The following is an 18649-nucleotide window of genomic DNA, read 5'->3' as shown; positions in this document are numbered from 1 at the left end:
GAGGAAAATTCCACTTACCATCTCAAGACGAGTGACTGTCTAGTCTCTTCTTTAAAATCTCCAGTGATGGCGCGTCCACAATTTCTGGAGGCCAGCTGTTCCGCTGGTTGATTGTCCTCGCCATCAGGAATTTTGCTTGAAGACGTTTCCCTCCTCATCCCGGAAGCTTCTTCAGTTCTGACTGACTGCTGGAGAATATAAACCCATCCTTCGCTTGGATAGATAGTTAAGGCAGTGTCTTGGATGCAATGAACCTGGCTTTGGGCAAACTCCAGGAGACCGCAGAGGGGTGTGTGTATGTGTGTGTGCGCGCTGTGGTCCAAGGGGTGGTGAAGAGTCAGACACAACCGAGTGACTGAACAACAATACATTTGATATGTACACAAATAGCCCACGAGCGTCCTTCGTGATTTTATCCCATTCTCTTCTAAAGCCAGTGAAGTTGGTGACCATCGTGTGTTAGGATAATAAGTTCAAGTGTGCTGTACACAGAGGGATCTGCTTTTTCTACTCTAAATCCACTAATTTTATTTACTTGTTTAAACAGCACCAGACGGAGGGCCAGCCTGGACCATTTTTTTAGCATTGATAGCATGGGGTTCGCACATTAAGGAAATGGCTACGATGCTGTAACGTGCTCTTTTTTGATTCCCCTTCTCGCAGCAGTTGCCCAAAATAAGATGGGTTCTGTGGTCAGGTGCAAGACCAATTCCTGCCAATGCAATTGGCACATCCTTAAAACCTACAGGTCAAACTTGGATATAAAAGTTCCCCCGCACATGCGTGTTAGTCGTTTCCGACTCTAGGGGCCGGTGCTCATCTCCGTTTCAAAACCGAAGAGCCAGTGCTTGTCCGAGGACGTCTCCATGGTCATGTGGCCGGCATGACTGGACGCCAAAGGAGCACGGAACGCTGTTACCTTCCCACCGGAGTGGTCCCTATTTTTCTACTTGCATTTTTTACGTGCTTTCGAACTGCTAGGTTGGCAGAAGCTGGGACGAGTAACAGGCGCGCTCACTCTGCTACGCGGCACTCGGGATTCGACCCGTCAAAATGCCGACCTTCTGATCGACAAGCTCAGCATCCTAACCTACTGAGCCACCGCGTCCCTCCATTTATTTATATTCACGCTTTATTATTTTTATAAGTAATTCAAGGCAACAAATATATATATATATGTTTATATATATATATATAAAAGCAGACATGGAAAGGTAAAGCTGAACCACAATTTTCCAGTACCGTCTTATTCCTTAGGTCAGGGGGTCTACCAACTTGGCAACTTTAAAACTTGTGGATCTCAGCTCCCAGAAGTCTGGCTGGGGAATTCTGGGAGCTGAAGTCCACAAGTCTTGAAAGTTGCCACGTTGGGAGACCCCTGCCTTAAGAGGCTGGATCAAGCTGTAGGATGATTTCAGAAATTGTGGCTGCTCCATCGCGGGAGGCTTTTAAGAAGAGACGGGACAGCCACTTGTCTGGAATGGTAGAGAGAGTCTCTCCTGCTTGAGCAGGGGGTTGGACTAGATGACCTCCGAGGTCCCTTCCAACTCTCTTATTCTGCTATCTCTTCCCCTCAAAATAATTACCAGCCAACCCTTTGAACTTTAATCAGAGTTTAGCTGAGCTATCACCGCAATAGCTCAACAGCACACAAAAGGAAATGTAACAAACCTTTCCAGAGAAGCCAAAACGCCCTGTAACAACCCAGAACACCAAAAAGTAGAGATTGGTCTCTGTACAACATGCTTCAACGCAAGGGATAGCGATACAACTTCATCAAAGCATGTCTGCCCGTTGCAACCAAATCACAACACAACCTGGCAAAGTACTTTGCCATGCACCAAAGCTAAGACAATTGTAACCTGTTTAGCAACCATTTTAAGTTATTGACAGCCTGAAAAAGGAACTTTATGATTAGTCCTCACACTTAAAACCATAGCATGCATACATACGTTGTATATAGCATGCTTAAGTGTGTTATGTATGTGTACACTTTGAGAGCAAGCAACTAAATTTCATTTTTAATGTGCCCACAGTAAATATAGGCTATCTATCTATCTATCTATCTATCTATCTATCTATCTATCTATCTATCTATCTATCTATCTATCCATCCATCCATCCATCCATCCCTCCCTCCATCTATCCTTCCATCCATCCATCCCATGGTCAAGTCATTTTAATTTGTGTACTTCACAGCCAGATTCCAACAAGACTCAATTAAGATGCCAGCAGTAAAATCAGAAGTCGCAGTCACACGGTGCCTCATTTAGCGACCATGGGTGATTCACTTAACGACAACATCACTTAAGAGTTGCCAATTAAAATTGGGGTAACTGAGGACTTGTCATTGTTGATGTTTCACTCGAGTAAAACATGATACTGTTTTCAGCAATTGAAACGTACTCTTATCGTTTTTGAAGTTTCCTAGGAGAATTAAACCACAAAACATACCTATTAAAAAGGGGAAACGAAACAGAATGAGATTATGTCAGCATGGAATAATAATATTGTCTAAAAAAAGGAGACAACCTATCCTGGTTGATTAAAATATGAAACTTTTTCTAAAATGTCGGTAGAAAGGACAGCACAATTTTACATAATAAGACTAGGACAGCCTTAAGCGATCTTAAGGTTGCTTCTCCATCTCTGCGATCTTAAGATGTGTGGCCATCAAATCCCCTGCTGATCTAGTATTACTGATTAAATCAATTGTCCTAATAGGAATTCACATTTTTTTTAAAAAAAAAAATCCCTTAAAAGTGGCAGTTTTCAAATTCACAAGGTACACGCTGAGGCGCTAATACAGTTTTTCTGCATTAAGTTGAAATAATCGTCCAATTGATTTTGGGGGGATAATCCTTCCTGCTTACGTCTCAGCCGGATGATGGAGTGAATCTGTTTTTTTATGCAACATGTTCATTATTTTCAGTTAGTGTGTGTGTGTGTGTGTGTGTGTGTGTGTGTGTGTCTGTGTAAATGCCCTTCACTAGTTATGGGCTACTTTGAGTTTGCTTTTTTTTTAAAAAAAAAAGCATGTTCCAACACAAATTTATTTTTAATTTATTTACAAATGCTAAGCTGGAGGCCATGTGATGGGCGAAAGATATTGGCTTACGTTTGCAACTAAGCCCCAAATTTCTGTTGCTAAGTGAGACAATTGTTAAGTCACTTTTGCCCCGTTTCTTGTCTCGGCTGTTAAAGAAATCACTGCACTTGTTGAGTTAGTAACACGGTTGTTATGTGAACTGGCGCCCCCATTGTCTTTGCTTGTCAGATGTTCCCAAAAGGGGATCACATGACCCTGGGACCCGGCAACCGTCATAAATATGAATCAGTTGTTAAGTGCCTGAATTTTGATCACGTGATCGTGGAAATGCTGCAATGGGCACATGCAATGTTTGTAAGTGTAAAAAAAAAAAAGGTTATAAGCCACTTTTTTCAGTGCCGCTGTAACTCCCTCTATATACATTGAGCAAAAGCAGGGACGCGGTGGCTCAGTGGGTTAGGACGCTGAGCTTGTCAATCAGAAGGTCGGCAGTTTGGCGGGTCGAATCCCGAGTGCCGCATAGCAGAGTGAGTGCCTGTTACTCATCCCAGCTTCTGCCAACCTAGCAGTTCGAAAGCACGTAAAAATGCAAGTAGAAAAATAGGGACCACTACGGTGGGAAGGTAACAGTGTTCTGTGCGCCTTTGGCGTCTAGTCATGCCGGCCACATGACCACGGAGACGTCCTCGGACAAGCGCTGGCTCTTCGGCTTTGAAACGGAGATGAGCACCGGCCCCTAGAGTTGGAAACGACTAGCACACATGTGCGGGGGAACCTTTACCTTTACCTTTTTAGCAGCAAAAGCAAAACAACAAAGGAAATTTTAAATCTTCTCATTTAGTGACGAGAATTTTACTAGTCAGAGCCCCCCAGGAAGATTGTTGACAACCCTACCACAGAGGAAAAAAAGATTTTCTTTCACAAAGACGCTACATGATAAACGAGAGGAAGGAAAGGTCCTTGACTTACGATCATAATACCGTAGGGTATGTCCAACAATTTTGGTCTTAAGCTGTGACAGTCACAAAGCGGATCGTCACATGAAAAGCACTTGATTTTGCAAGCTTTTTTGTAAAGTTTGTAAACCTTAAGTGAACACCGCAGTCATTAAGTGACCGTGTTGTTCCCTACAAAGTGTTTTTGCAGGAAGCGGGAAGAAAATGTTGGATGGTGTAAATCGAGATTGTGTTAGTAGTTGTGTCAGAGACCATTAGTAGTTCATAATTGCTGAACGCCCAAAATATGATCACGTGATTGCAGGGAGATGTTGTTCCAGATGCTGAACTTCAAATCTGGATCTTGAGTCCCATGTTTGGGGTCTGTCTGAACGGTCATTAAGCCATCAGTTGTGCTTTGGGAACTTTCTGCATTATTCCCAGGCGTGTTAGATGTTTTGCACCTCATTATAGGTGTAAATGTGCTCCGTGTCTCATTTGCAATTTACTAGGGACAGCTGTTGTACTGAAATTCAGGTATTTTGTCAGCTCTTTGCATGTGCAAATATTGTTTAGGCAGGATGGAAAGAAGGAACCAGTTCTGAAGTCAAGCTATTATTCCTGACAATTGTATTTAAACAGCACATTCAGGTTACAAAATGCAAAACTGCTCGGGAGGCTCATGAAAATATTTTGAAAAACCCACGTGTTCTCCAGACGGGCAGAAAGTTTTTATTTCAGTTGCCTGTCTTGTCTACTAAAAATATTTCTGTATGAAAAGAAACTTCGGTGGATGGTTTTTTACTGAAAGAAACCAAGGGGGGGAAAAGGCCTTAAATTAACCCAAAGGTTGCCTTTCCCCAGAATTCTGTACCATTAATCAGAGTTCAGTTGCTTAACTTCAACACAAAGATGATTCACCCCGGGAAGTTTCAACTTACGACCACGGCTGAGTCCAAAATTTCCGTCGCTAAGTGAGATGGTTGTTAAGTGAATTTTGCCCCACTTTAGGACCTTTCCCGCCGCCGTTGTTAGGGAAGTCGCTGCAGTTGTTAAATTAGTGAAACGGTTGTTAAGTCTTCCTGGCTTCCCCATTGTCTTTGCTTGTTGGGAGGTCGCAAAAGGGGGATCACCTGACCCCCGGGACAGTGCAACCGTCATAAATATGAGTCACTTGCCAAATGCCTGAATTTTGATCACCTGGCCATTGGGGAATGCTGCAACGGTCGTAAGAGTGAAAAACGGTCATAGGTTTTCAGCGCTGCTATAACTATGGCCATTAAATGAGCTGTTGTCAGGTGAGGACTAGCTGTAACCTTTTTTTTATTTAAAGACTGAGTTTTTAAAAAAGTTATGGTTAGAAAATGTTAAAAGTGCGGTAAAGTGGGTTCTCTAGTGTAAAATTTCTTCTAGGACAGTGGTGGTGAACCTATGGCACCTCGCTCTTTGGCTAAGTTTTCGCCGGAAAAAGCCATTTCTCAAGCCCCTTCCTAGCCAAAACAAGCCTCTGGAGCGAGCGGGCTGTTTTCTGCTTTGAATTATATCAAGTCTGACACCAGAAACAGACTAACAGATGGCCTGAGTGCTGCATGTGTTGCCCTCAAACTTACAAAGTATAAGCCAAGGCTAGACAAATGATCAGCAGGCATACAACAGCAAAAATCACATTCATTGTTCAAAAGCGTGCCAAAGGCAAACTTCTACCTTTCAGTAAAAAGTTGTTTGAATTGAAAGTTTTGTTATTGTGTTTTTCTTTTAAAACAAAAGATGTTAATGTACGAGTTTTTTTTTTAATCAATGAAAACCTCAGTATTCAGACTAAATTGCCGTGTTGGCACTTTGTGATAAATAAGTGGGTTTTGGGTTGCAGTTTGGGCACTCGGTCTCTAAAAGGTTCGCCATCACTGACCTAGGAGATCCCTCCACAATGCAACATTTTTGGATTTAGCTTCTATCCATTGCAGCATGGACAGGGACGATGGAATCAAACATTTAAAGAGTTACATATTCCCTAAGGCAGGGGTAGGCAACCTTGGCTCTTTGATGACTCGTGGACTTCAACTCCCAGAATTCCTGAGTCAGCTTATACTGACTCAGGAATTCTAGGGAGTTGAAGCCCACGAGTCATCAAAGAGCCGAGGTTGCCTACCCCTGCCCTAAGGAAACAGAAAGTTTTAAAAAAATCTTTATAATACCCAGCAATCCGTTCAGCTCTTATCTATCTCCAAAGGAGAGGTTACCCCTACATATTTTTCATACGTGATAGTTTTTTTTAATGATGTGACACATTCATGAGATGACACGTTGCATGACACATATAAATAAACATAATTCAAGTTATATTTGTTGTGGAGAAACAAGTGCCCGCACAGGGTGTAATAATTATTATTCAGGTCAGACAAATTCATGACAGAATAAACAGAGTGGGAAGGGACCTTGGCCGTCTTCTAGTCCAGAGGTCTCCAACTTTTTTGGCTTGGCGGCCCGGAAAAGGAGGCAGGCACTGCACGAGTCATAAAAGAGCCGAGGTTGCCTACCCCTGCCCTAGACCATGTCAGGCAATGCTGGCTTAGTGATAGGCAGCATCACATCAGCTCCAAAATCCAGATTCTAATAAGGAAAGGAGTCTTCTGCAGAGAGACCCTGTTCCTGGAAGTTGTATCAAGTAATTACCAACAAATCCCCTGGCAAAGGATTTATGTACGGTCCTCCACATACAACGATTCATTTAGAGGCTGTTTGAAGCGATAACAGCCGTGGAAAAAAGGAACTTACGACTGTTTGTCGCAGTTACAATGCTGTAGCATCCCGGTGGCTATGTAATCAAAATTTGGAAGCTTGGCAAGCGTTTATGACATTTGCAGCATCCCTCTGTGTGTGTGTGTGTGTGTGTGTGAGAATGAGTGTGTGACGTGATCTCCTTTTGCGACCTTCGGACAAGCAAAGTCAACGGGGGAAGCCAGATATCACTTAACAACCGGGTTACTTACTTAAGAACTGCAGGGATTCTCTTAAGAGCTGTGGCCAGGAAGGCCGTTAAATGGGGCAAAGCTCACACTTAACAACTGTCTTGCTTAGCAGCCGGAATGTGGGGGGGTCCTAAGTTGAGGGCTACCTGTACCGCGGTGCCCTATTTAGGCAGAATGTTTCTCCACGCCTTGTTTGATCCCGAGCACCAGATGGAGAAACCAGTTGAATTGCACAGTCCAGCCTTTGTCCCGGCAAACTTCAATCTGGTCGAGGAAATACTTCTTAGCGTCGTCTTCGTGCTTGCCGACCGTCAGGGCATCACGGATATATTCAATGTCTTCCTTGCTGGTCAGCTGGGGCATGCCCGTCATGAGCATCATCGAAAAGAGGATGATGAGGAGATTGCTGTGTTTCCGAAGAGCAAGATAAGCCCGCACGCAAATATCCTGCAGAACAAACAAACAAACATCCCGGTCAAATGTTTTCTTCCTTCGAGCCGAAGAAGACCAAAATTACACAAATAACATCTTTCATTTTGAATTAAGAGTTGGCTTTGGCTGGTCTTTTTTTTTTTTTTGTCTTCTTAGTTTCTGGTTGCAGCCTGGATTGTGATCCTAAGGAAGAACTTATAACCCGAATGCGGTGGTGGGATTCAGCCGGTTCGCACCACTTCGGCAGAACCAGTAGCTAATTTTTTGTTGCCCAGGCCCAGAACGGACTTCCGGAAGCAGCATCCACGAAGAGAACCCGTTGTCTACATATTTGAATCCCACTGTCAAGATTCCCACGTATGGGCTTTTCAAGTGACTCTGAGGCATTGTCTACCTTAAAAGTCCTTTATTAGCCTAATACACCGGCAAATGCTTGCTCGAAAGAAGCCGGAATCTGAAATCTCCGGCCCTTGCACAATATAATTAAACACAATTCTCCACCTTTCTAATTTTGTCATTAATCATATTCTCCAATTAATTTAAAGAATCAGTTTCCCTTCCAGAGCCAAAGTCTTACCTTCTTTAGAGAGACAAATGGCCTTCCTACTCTTCCCTCCCACCAATTTTAAACTAAAACAATACACAAGCCTTAAAGCAATACACAAGTTTAACATATGAAATAGCTACTCCTTCATCTCTTGTCAAGCAATGACATTCAATGTTAGCAGCGCTGACATCCAGCCCCCCTTGGAAAGAGGACAAATCCTCTAACGTAAACATTGCCTGGATGGCTTTTACAGATCTGGAAAGAGGATTCACCCTTGGACCAGATTCTTCAGAAAATGGGGTGAGAATCTGAAGCAGAGGAGACACAATCCAGCCAAAATAGCCACAGAATTGGATCGCTACATCCAAGATGGCGGCCGCCACAGTGGAATCCAAGTTCTTCTGCCTATCTTTGATGTGCATCACACTTCGGTTGCATCACCACAACTGCTAATTTTACTTGGTTGACACCCAGGAAAACGGCAATGGACCCCGTGGGGCTGAACCGGATCACAACACACTTGGAAATTATTGAAGGCAATGCACGCCAGTAACATATTTAAGAAGCCACAGATCTAACTAGTTTATATCATGGATTATTTTTGGACTTAACAAATATTTAACGATGGTTAAAGTGAAAAAAAGGGACTTAGGATCCGTTTTCACACTTACGACCATTGCAACATACAGACAGTCATGTGATCAAACTTTGGATGTTTGGCAACACAAATGTATTCATGATGGTTGAAGCAACCCAGGATCCTGAGATTGGCATTTGCAACTTTCTTCGGGAACTTCTGACAAGCAAAGTCAATGGAGGGGAAGCCAGATCTGCTTAAGCACCCCTCGTTTCACTTAACAACTTTAGTGATTCACTTTAACCACCATTGCAAAAAAAAAGGGTGTAAAATCAGACATGATTCCCTTCATAACTGTCTTGCTTGGCAGTGGAAAGTTTGGACTCGATTGTAGTCATGAGTCAAGGCCTACCTTCATACTCAGTTCTGTATTTCAAGTAGTAAATTTGCTTTAGGGAAGTACGCCGTCCTGCATTTTTAAATCTCAAAAAGGTCTAGTGCTTATGAAAAGAAGCCTCTAAAAACAACCTATCTATGAGCTGCCTTGTGCTTGCTTGTACTTGTTGTGATTCAGTGTCAGCCTATGCTCCCAGCAGCTGACTCCAATGAATCTGAGGAGGAGGAGGAGGGGTTTGGAGAGCCTTTGGTGTTAGAGGGAGACTCTGATGCACTGCAGGACTCTCAGCCTGGCCCCTCCAGCATGTCCCTCATGAGGCTCAGCTGTGTGAGTACGAGGTGTCAGACTCAGAGGAGTCGCAGCTGAATCTGTTCAGAGACGCTAGAAGCAGAAGGCAATCCAGCAGAGCAGAGCAGAGCAAATCAATGAGGCAACTCGGTGAGAGGAGAAGAAGGCAGTGAGAAGCCACGCCTTGGGAGTGATAATAAAAGGGGAAGGTGCGGGCGGGGCTGGTTGCTGAAGGCAACCATTTGGAGACATTCTAAGAGAATCCTGGTCTGTTCTTGCTACTTCTGTTTAACTCTTGTTTGTTGACTCGTTTGATATTTTGATTCATTTAGTGAAGGAAATATTCTGTTGCTTTTTTGTTTGAACTTTAAATAAATTTGGGTTAGGTTTTTTCCAGCCTATTGACTGTAAAAAGGAAAAAGGGGCTGTCCCTGACACACAAACAGGGCTGGAAGGGGGGAATGCTTGGGGAACCGAAAGTAAATTCTGTGTCTCCTCAAGATGCTGCCTCAAGGTCACCCAGTTGAAAAAAGGAAGAGGCCGCATAGCAAACTACACTTGGACTGTCTGTCAGGCAAACATCTTGCCCGAACCAAATTGGTGAAACTGGGTGGGAGCAATGAGGGACAATTTAGAGATTTTGGTGCCCAATTTTCAATTCTGGCTTTGCAATACTGCAAAACACTTGATCTCTAACAAACAACACCTTTCTCAACAAAGGGAGCCAAGGATCGATTCTAATTAGGGGTTTAAGCTGTGGCAGGTCTGACACTACCGCCTTCTAAAAAAAAAACATTATTATTTTTTACACCAACGGATGAAAACGATTATATTTTTTTAAAAAAATCTATCAGGTTATATCAGCGAGGTTTACGTCGTGCCCCGATTACCTGAAAATTCTGAAAACGCAGACTTGTTTTCTTTCCGGAAGTCCCCATGACAAAAAGAAAATCAGGGGTTAGGACGAAAGGAACTCTTTCCTTATTAATTCCAAGGAAGCTTTTGTAATTTCCAAGAATATGGCCAAAGTCAATATGAAAGAGATTACCTTGGGAAGAAAACAAAAAAAAAATCAATATTACGCCGAGCAATTAAAGACACATCAAATAGGATGACTTGTTACAAAAAAAAAAACTTTATTGGGCCTTCCCTCTGTATGTTTGCCTTGATCTTTCTACGACGGGAGCTCTCCAACCTTTATCAAAATTTGCTTTTCTATAATCAAATGACTCCTTTGACTGCCATCATCTCTTTGTTTGATGTAAGTCCTCAACTTACATTTGTTTAGCAACCACTCAGTGTTACAGTGGCACTGAAGTTTTTTTCACACTTATGACCCTTTCAGCATCACCAAGGTCATTTGATCAAAATTTGGACGCTTGGCAACTGACTCGTATTTACGACGGTTGCGGTGTCCTGGGAGTCACGTGATCCCAGTGGCTGGATTCAAATACCTGAAAAACCGGTTCTCTTATTTGATGCAGGCCTGGGCCTCTGATGCCTAGAACGGACTTCCGGAAGTGGCATCCACACACTTCTGGTGGGCTGTTCTAGGCCCGGGAGGCCTCCTCCAGGCCTCCGATGCCTCCTCCAGGTCTCCGAGGCCTAGAATGGACTTCCGGAAGTGGTATCCATGCAATTCCGGTGGGCTATTCTAGGCCTGGAGGAGGCCTCCCAGGCCTAGACTGGACTTCTGGAAGCCAGCCGGTTCTCCGAATTTGGGTAAATTTAGCTACTGGTTCTCCCGAACTGGTGCGAACCGGCTAAATCCCACCACTGTGCGATCCCCTTTTGTGACCTTCCGACAAGCAAAGTCAATGGGGAAGCCAGATTCACTTAACAACCAGGTTAGTAAGAGCTGCAGTGATTCATTTAAAAAAATCTCTCACTTAGCAACAGAAATTTTCGACTCAATTGTGGAGGACTATCTGCATTCTCTCTTTCCTGCACTACTTAAAGACATCGAACTGCTAATTTCATGCTAACAGCCACTTCTCCAGAAGTTTCAAGGGTAGCCCCATGTACATCCCACTGCAGTAGTCAAGAATATCACCAGGGTATAAATCATCATCATCACATCCCACCAGTTCAGGAATGATGCCTTCCCAATGCAGCAGTGGAAATAGGCTTTTTGTCACAGACTCGCCCGTGTGGTCACTCATTCAACGTCACCAACCTCAAAACTCACCTGATCCCGTGATCATAATGTTGTCGTTGTGCCTGTCCCCTATTCCAAGGACAAAGGTTGCCACGCAATAGCCTGCACACGAATATACAAATCGCTCCACTGCAGCCTGAAACTGTAGAGACAACGGCTCAGATTTGCGCCAACGTGCCATACGGGCAAGATCAATTTCATCAAAGCGGTGGCTTTTCAACCACAATCACACTTCCTACCAAGTTGGGGCTGGCAACCCAACAGCCTTCATGTTCTTGCCTATCTGTGGTTCTGACTGTTTTTCCCATGATCAGGCAAGGCAGAGTATTTACTAAAGAAACTCAAAGCAAATAGGAAGTGCTTATCAACGCACAAGGCATAGCGAAAATAAACTTTTTTAAAAAAAATGATCTAAAACAAATACCGAGCAGTGAAGCATATAGATACTGGTGTCCATATGCCAACCATAGTCATAGTGGGGGAAAAAGTCACTTTTATGTACTCTCTCTCTCCTTCCCTCCCTCCCTCTCTCTTAATTGAATGTTCCTATCCATCCTGTAAGGGACACGGTGGCTCAGTGGGTTAGGATGCTGAGCTTGTCTATCAGGTCGGCAGTTTGGCGGGTCGAATCCCGAGTGCCGCGTAGCAGAGTGAGCGCCTGTTACTCATCCCAGCTTCTGCCAACCTAGCAGTTCGAAAGCACGTAAAAATGCAAGTAGAAAAATAGGGACCACTCCGGTGGGAAGGTAACAGCGTTCCTTGCGCCTTTGGCATCTAGTCATGCCGGCCACATGACCACGGAGACGTCCTCGGACAAGTGCTGGCTCTTCGGCTTTGAAATGGAGATGAGTACCGGCCCCTAGAGTCGGAAACGACTAGCACGCATGTGCGGGGGAACCTTTACCTTTTACCTTTATTCATCCTGTGGTTTTTATTTCCAAGTTCCAGCTAATCGTCTTATGCTGGCTGGGGAATTCTGGGAGTTGAAGTCCATAAGTTTTAAAGTTGCCAAGGTTGGACACCTCTGAGGTACCCCATGATGGCTTACAAAGGAATAATACTTTTCAAGCAGAAATAGTAGCAACCAGGAACACTTGCCTTTTCTTCAATGACACACTTCTCCTTAAGCCACTGGTTTAGTATTTCATCTTTAAACGCCCCGGTGTTCCCAACTGTGCTTTGCTGGATTTTGGCAATCGTATTCGCATCCTTTACAATTTCAATCATGCCTGTTTAAAAACAAAACGAAGCCGGGCTTGGACTAATAGCCTCATTCCGTTGCTGGAAGAACCACGCCATTTCTTTCTCTTTTTCTGCACCTCCAGATCTGCTACTATCAGTTTTAAAAAATAGACCAGACTAAAGAGGTGAAATAGGTCAGGGCTACAGGGGATCCTTGACTTACAACTGCAAGTTATGGGGAGAGTAAAAATGAGGGACAAAACTTGAAAGTTTTTGTTACGATAACCTTATACAGTAATGAAGATAAGTGTTGGTACTCCTGGTTGGTAATTCTTGTCTGCTTCTAAGTACTGAGTCACTTTATACGAAAAATGGCCAGCGTAAAATTATAGACAGACAGACAGAGGTAGATAGGTAGATTTAAAACAAAAAAAGTTTGGCTTTCATCCCAACACCAAAATATTTTAACCTCTGCAGGTCTTATGATTTTTAAAAATATTGCCTTGGACCTATACATTACCTATTTTATTCCCTGTAGAAATACAGCCATAAGGTAATAAACATAAATCTAAGGAATCTTCTTCCCATATCGATGCCATTATTCGAAGTATCTAATAGAAACAAAAGACAAACAGCATCCAGGAGCTATTTTAGTTTTTTTTAAAAAATCCTAGAAATGTTCATATGAATTAAATCAGTTATTTCAAATCGAATTCAAATCAATTTTTGATGCGGTCTAAACATCTGGATTCCAAATTATTCTATATAAATGTTGCAAAAGAATCCTGACAGGTAATCGAAATAGCTTAAGAAACATACAGCAGAACTTTAAAAGAAAAACTCCCGTTCACTAAAATGCAGAAACATCCTGTCTTCTACGCTCATTCCGTTCACCGTCATCTCTGTGAAGGAGATAAAATATTTGTTGAGTCACCCCCCCCCCAAGAAGAGGTGAAGTGTGCTTTGCATAATAAAGCTCAACATCTGGACACATCCATACTAATCTATGTTAATCGATCAGAAGAAATTCTAATGGTTGAAGAGACACCATATCTTGAATATTTTTATTTTTATTTTTTTATTTTATTTTTGGTCTCTTCAAGTCAGCCTTAATTCCTGGGGATTGCCTGTACAAGTCCCTGGAATTTCTTGGCAACATTTTGGAAGGGTTTTACCATTGTCTCCCTTCCTGGGGCTGAGAGACAGTGACGGGCCCAAGGTCACCCGGCTGGTTTCATGCCTAGAATTCACAATCTCCAATTTCTAGTCTGAGGCCTTAATCAATACACCAAATTGACTCTCAGCCTTCCATTTATCAGAAATGGTGTAAGGTCTCCTGCTTGGGGGTTAGACTAGATGACCTAGAAGATCCCTTCCAGCTCTGTAATTCTAATATTAATTCTAACAATTCTAATAATTCTAATCTAACTCTAACTCTAATTCTAATTCTTGATGGGTAAGTTCAGAAATTTCATCCCAATACAATATAAAAATAAAGTAAGTAGCAAGCTTTCATAGAAACGTTGGAATTGTCCAGGATAGATAGATAGATAGATAGATAGATAGATAGATAGATAGATAGATAGATAGATAGATATACATATGATAGATAGATAGATAGATAGATAGATAGATAGATAGATAGATAGATAGATAGAATAGATGATAGATAGATAGATAGATAGATAGATAGATAGATAGATAGATAGATAGGCAGATAGATAGGCAGATAGGCAGATAGATAGGCAGATAGGCAGATAGATTTAGAGAGAGGCATAGATAGATAGATAGATAGATAGATAGATAGATAGATAGATAGATAGATAGGCAGATAGATAGGCAGATAGATAGGCAGATAGGCAGATAGATTTAGAGAGAGGCATAGATAGATAGATAGATAGATAGATAGATAGATAGATAGATAGATAGATAGATAGATAGATAGATAGACAGAGAGAGAGAGAGAGATCTCCCTGGCTGATTATAAAGGAATCAGGAAGCAATATTATTTTAGCAATCTTGCTGAGGATTGTTCTGGAAATCAGCTGGGGGGAAAATAGAGACTTGCTCAGGCGTTCTTTGTAATTAAAAAAAAATACCTCACCTTCAGTGTCAAAAGTTAGGGAACTTGGTGTAACGGTTTGAACTTTAGCTAAACAGGGAAGAAAATCCAGCATGCGGAAACTGGTAGGTTTCCACATTGTTTTTTTTTTAAGGGATACGGAAAAAGAGGAGTGCTATTAATCAAAATGTCATTCAGCGGAAGCTGAAGGCATGCTCACTTCCATGTCTTTTAGCAGCCACTTCGGAGAGTTCCGTTTATTTCCTCTTTTTTCTTAACAAAAATGGTTTGTTAGCGGTTCTCACAGCTCTGGGGCTTTTCTCAAGTGTGGTTTTGTAGTCATGTTACCTGTAAAATGAGCATATCCTGTCTCAGATCGTCGCCGTGTTTGAAGATGATGCCGATGGTCTCGCTGGAGAGAGACGTTGGATCTGCACACTTGAATTCCAGCCAGAGAGGTTTTTTCTTGGATGCCATCACTTTACATCTTTCTATCTGTGACAAAAGACAGACAGCTATGCATCTGTTAACCGCCAGAACTGGCGTCTAAGAGCAATTGAGATGATGCCAGGCTACCACGGTCGTAAGTGTGCAAAACAGTCATAACGTCCTTTTTTCAGTGTCCATGGTCACTAATGGTCACTGTTGTTAAGTCGAAGACTACCTGCATTTATGTCTTGCAACCTCCCACTCAAAATTGCAACGAGGCCTCACCGGACGTTTTGCTCAATTTTTGTTCTATTAAACATTGGGGGAATCCAAAAAATGTGCCCTGTAGTGTTTCATAGAAGGGACGCGGTGGCTCAGTGGGTTAGGACGCTGAGCTTGTCGATCAGAAGGTCGGCAGTTTGACGGGTCGAATCCCGAGTGCCGCGTAACAGAGTGAGCGCCTGTTACTCGTCCCAGCTTCTGCCAACCTAGCAGTTCGAAAGCATGTAAAAATGCAAGTAGAAAAATAGGGACCACTCCGGTGGGAAGGTAACAGCGTTCTGTGCTAGTCATGCCGGCCACATGACCACGGAGACGTCCTCGGACAAGCGCTGGCTCTTTGGCTTTGAAACGAAGATGAGCACCGGCCCCTAGAGTCGGAATCGACTAGCACACATGTGCGGGGGAACCTTTACCTTTACCTTTTAGTGTTTCATACGTAGAGATTTACTCCTCCTGGTGTCTCAGGAGCTCTGTTTGGGCCCCTCATCCTGTTGACACCCATTTGTTCGACTTTTGTAGGAGAGAAGGAATTATATTTACCATCAGGGCCCCTGCTTTGAGTCCAGGATCGTATGGAACTCTAAAACATTCTGGAAAATTGTTCTCCTGTAGCCTCTCGAGTTTTTGTTTGAGCTGCGCGATGACTAAGAAAGGAGAGTGGGGGGAGAGAAAAAAAAAGGTTTTTAAAAAAATCAAGAAACATATTCGATTAGAATGAAATGGAATGAGGAATTGCTGGTGACACACACACACACACACACACACACACCCCGACACTGCATTTCTCCTTTAGGACATTGTTCCCCAACCTTTCCAGCTTTGTGGACTGGCGAGTGAGGAGGGGAGAGGAGATGGTTTCGCACGAGATAACATGACTGCGGAGGGATTTTCATTATCTAAATCAGGGATCCATAACCCTTGGTTTGTGGACCGGTACCGGGCCGCGGCATGCCAGCAACCGGTCCGCACAAATAAGCAAAGCCCCATCCGCGGGATGCAGGTAGCACATAAAACCGCGCCCCCTCTGGTCCGCAGAAAAACCTCTCTCCACGGAACCGGTCCCTGGTGCCCCAAAGGTTGGGGACCTCTGATCTAAATAGTCTATGTCTTAGATATAAAAATCAGAAATCTACTCCTCACACCCCAAGCAACCTTCAATACTTCAAGATTACGTGAAGTGTTACTACCACTTTACAATGCCTTGGTAAGGCCGCACCTGGGATACTGCATCCAGTTTTGGTCACCACGGTGTGAAAAAGATGTTGAGACTCTTTAAAAAAAGAGTGCAGAGAAGAGCAACAAAGAGGATCAGGGGACTGGAGGCTAAAAGATATAAGGAACGGTTGCAGGAATTGGGGATGTCTAGTTTAATGAAGAGAAGGACGACGTGAGACATGCTAGCAGTCTTCCAGTATCTCAGGGGCTGCCCGAAAGAAGAGGGAGTCAAGCTATTCTCCAAACCCCTGAAGGCAGGACAAGAAGCAACGGATGGAAACTCAAGGAGAGAAGCAACCTGGAACTAAGGAGAAACTTACTGACAGAACAATTAACCAGTGGAACAACCTGCCTCCAGAAGCCATGAATGCTCCAACACTGGAAGTTTTTAAGAAGAGACTGGACAGCTATTGGTCTGAAATGGTATACGGTTTCCTGCCCAAGCAGGGGGTTGGACTAGATGACCTACAAGGTACCTTCCAACTTTAATAATATTAATAATAATAATAATAACAACAACCTGAACCTTAAGAACAAATTTTACTCTACAACGGTCATTTTTTAAAACACTTAGGGATGACCAATTTAGAGGAAGAAACAATTTAATTCAATAATCTAGGCCTATGAGGCTGGCTGGGAAATTATTGGGAGTTGAACTCCACCCATCTAGGGGCCAAGGCTGAGGGATATCAATGTAGGCAGATGATTTTCAGATGCAAAACTAATTAAGAAAATGTATAATTTTTTTATTCACTTTAGCAATAGAAAGTGAACAAGTTAAAGAAACAATGATAAGACGGGGGGAAAAATTTGGTTATAACACGGAATTAGGAAAATGGCAAAATTGATGGGAAAGAAACTATAAATTGACAATGTCGACTTCCTGTAAAGAAAACTTATACAAAATGTTTTATAGATGGCACTTGCCACCAGCAAGATTAGCAAAAATGTTTTAAAATATGTCAGATAGGTGTTGGAAATGTAAACATAAGTCAGGCACCTATTATCGTGTTTGGTGGACATGTGATAAAGTAAAGAATTGTTGGGAAAAGATACATACTTGGCTAGAAAAGATGTTAGGAGAACATGTTGATTTTAAAACTGAACTTTTTCTATTAGATATAATGCCAGAAAAGACTAATAAGCAAAGCTCATACTTGACTTTGCATGGCACGACAGCGGCAAGAATTATATTTGCGCCACACTGGAAAAATGAAGGCATACCATCAGAGGAAGAAATAATTTTTTAAAAAATACTAGAATGTGCAGAGATGGACAGATAGGCTATGAGACTGAAAGAAAAAGAAGAAACGGGCTATTATCAAACCCAGAATTTATTTTACCATTGGCTGGGGGAAAGAAGAAAGGACTAGGAATTCAATATGTATCAGCATGTAAACTCAGACAGCACGTTGGTTGAAAAATTACTATCATATGTATGGAAAAAATGAATATAATAATGATGATGATGATGATGATGATGTAGGCAGTATTCCATTTTTAAAGCTACCCGTGTTGAAAATTTAAATGTTGGCTCTATGTATGCTGCTAGATCTCAAGGTCACCTCCAACACCACAATGGAGGCATTACTCTGGAGTAGAACCTTGGCTCTGCTAACTTAGAAATGGCCATCTACGTTTGCAATTATCTCTGTTTTACCAATGCAAGTAGAGTACGGTATATTTTTGTGGGGTCCTTGGTGCTCTCTGAGCTTGGCGGGTTTCTTGCAGACATTTCCTTACCAAACTAGGTGTTCTGTACCAGCCTACTACCGGCCCTGCAGAAAAGGCAGGGACAACCCCTTGACAAAAAGGCAAGAGGCTGGAACTAAGCCTGCCAAATTTATTGACACAAGACAGAGCAAACAGAGCAAAACCAAAACACGAACCATGAAACAGGAGCTATTCAAACGGTTGCCTTCAGCAAACCAGCCCTCCCACACATTCCCCTTTTAAACAGTTCAAGGCGTGGCTTCTCTCTGCCTCCTTCCGAGGTGCCCCATTGCCTTCCTCTGTTTACTCCTGATTGACTGCCTCTTGCGTCGGGCGTCCTTGAACAGGGCCAGCTGTGGGTCATCTTCATCCACGCTGTCAGGCTCACACAGCTGGGTCTGCGTAGTGACCAGA

The 18649-nt window shown here is 42.8% G+C and overlaps 1 protein-coding gene across 3 annotated transcripts in view; it reads right to left on the bottom strand.

Annotated features, from left to right (window-relative positions):
• Positions 1 to 4610: 4610 nt before the first annotated feature.
• PIK3CG (phosphatidylinositol-4,5-bisphosphate 3-kinase catalytic subunit gamma) overlaps positions 4611 to 18649 on the bottom strand; it is a 30112-nt gene continuing 16073 nt past the window's right edge. For 2 of the 3 annotated variants that reach the window (XM_083366241.1, XM_083366240.1), the window contains exons 5-11: positions 15848 to 15951; positions 14945 to 15091; positions 13055 to 13145; positions 12451 to 12581; positions 11383 to 11494; positions 10085 to 10242; positions 4611 to 7400 (exon numbers count right to left, since the gene is read on the bottom strand). In XM_083366241.1, coding sequence (XP_083222367.1) covers positions 7119 to 7400; positions 10085 to 10242; positions 11383 to 11494; positions 12451 to 12581; positions 13055 to 13145; positions 14945 to 15091; positions 15848 to 15951 — 1025 coding nt within the window. In that variant the 3' untranslated portion in view covers positions 4611 to 7118. The remainder of the gene's footprint in view (positions 7401 to 10084; positions 10243 to 11382; positions 11495 to 12450; positions 12582 to 13054; positions 13146 to 14944; positions 15092 to 15847; positions 15952 to 18649) is intronic. The other variant, XR_014492915.1, reaches the window with a different exon arrangement.

This window comes from Vipera ursinii (assembly GCF_947247035.1).
Source record: "Vipera ursinii genome assembly, chromosome: 6".
Classification (NCBI taxonomy): Eukaryota; Metazoa; Chordata; class Lepidosauria; order Squamata; family Viperidae; genus Vipera; species Vipera ursinii.
The sequence above is the reverse complement of the archived record's forward strand: the minus strand, read 5'-3'. Positions and strand labels throughout refer to the sequence as shown.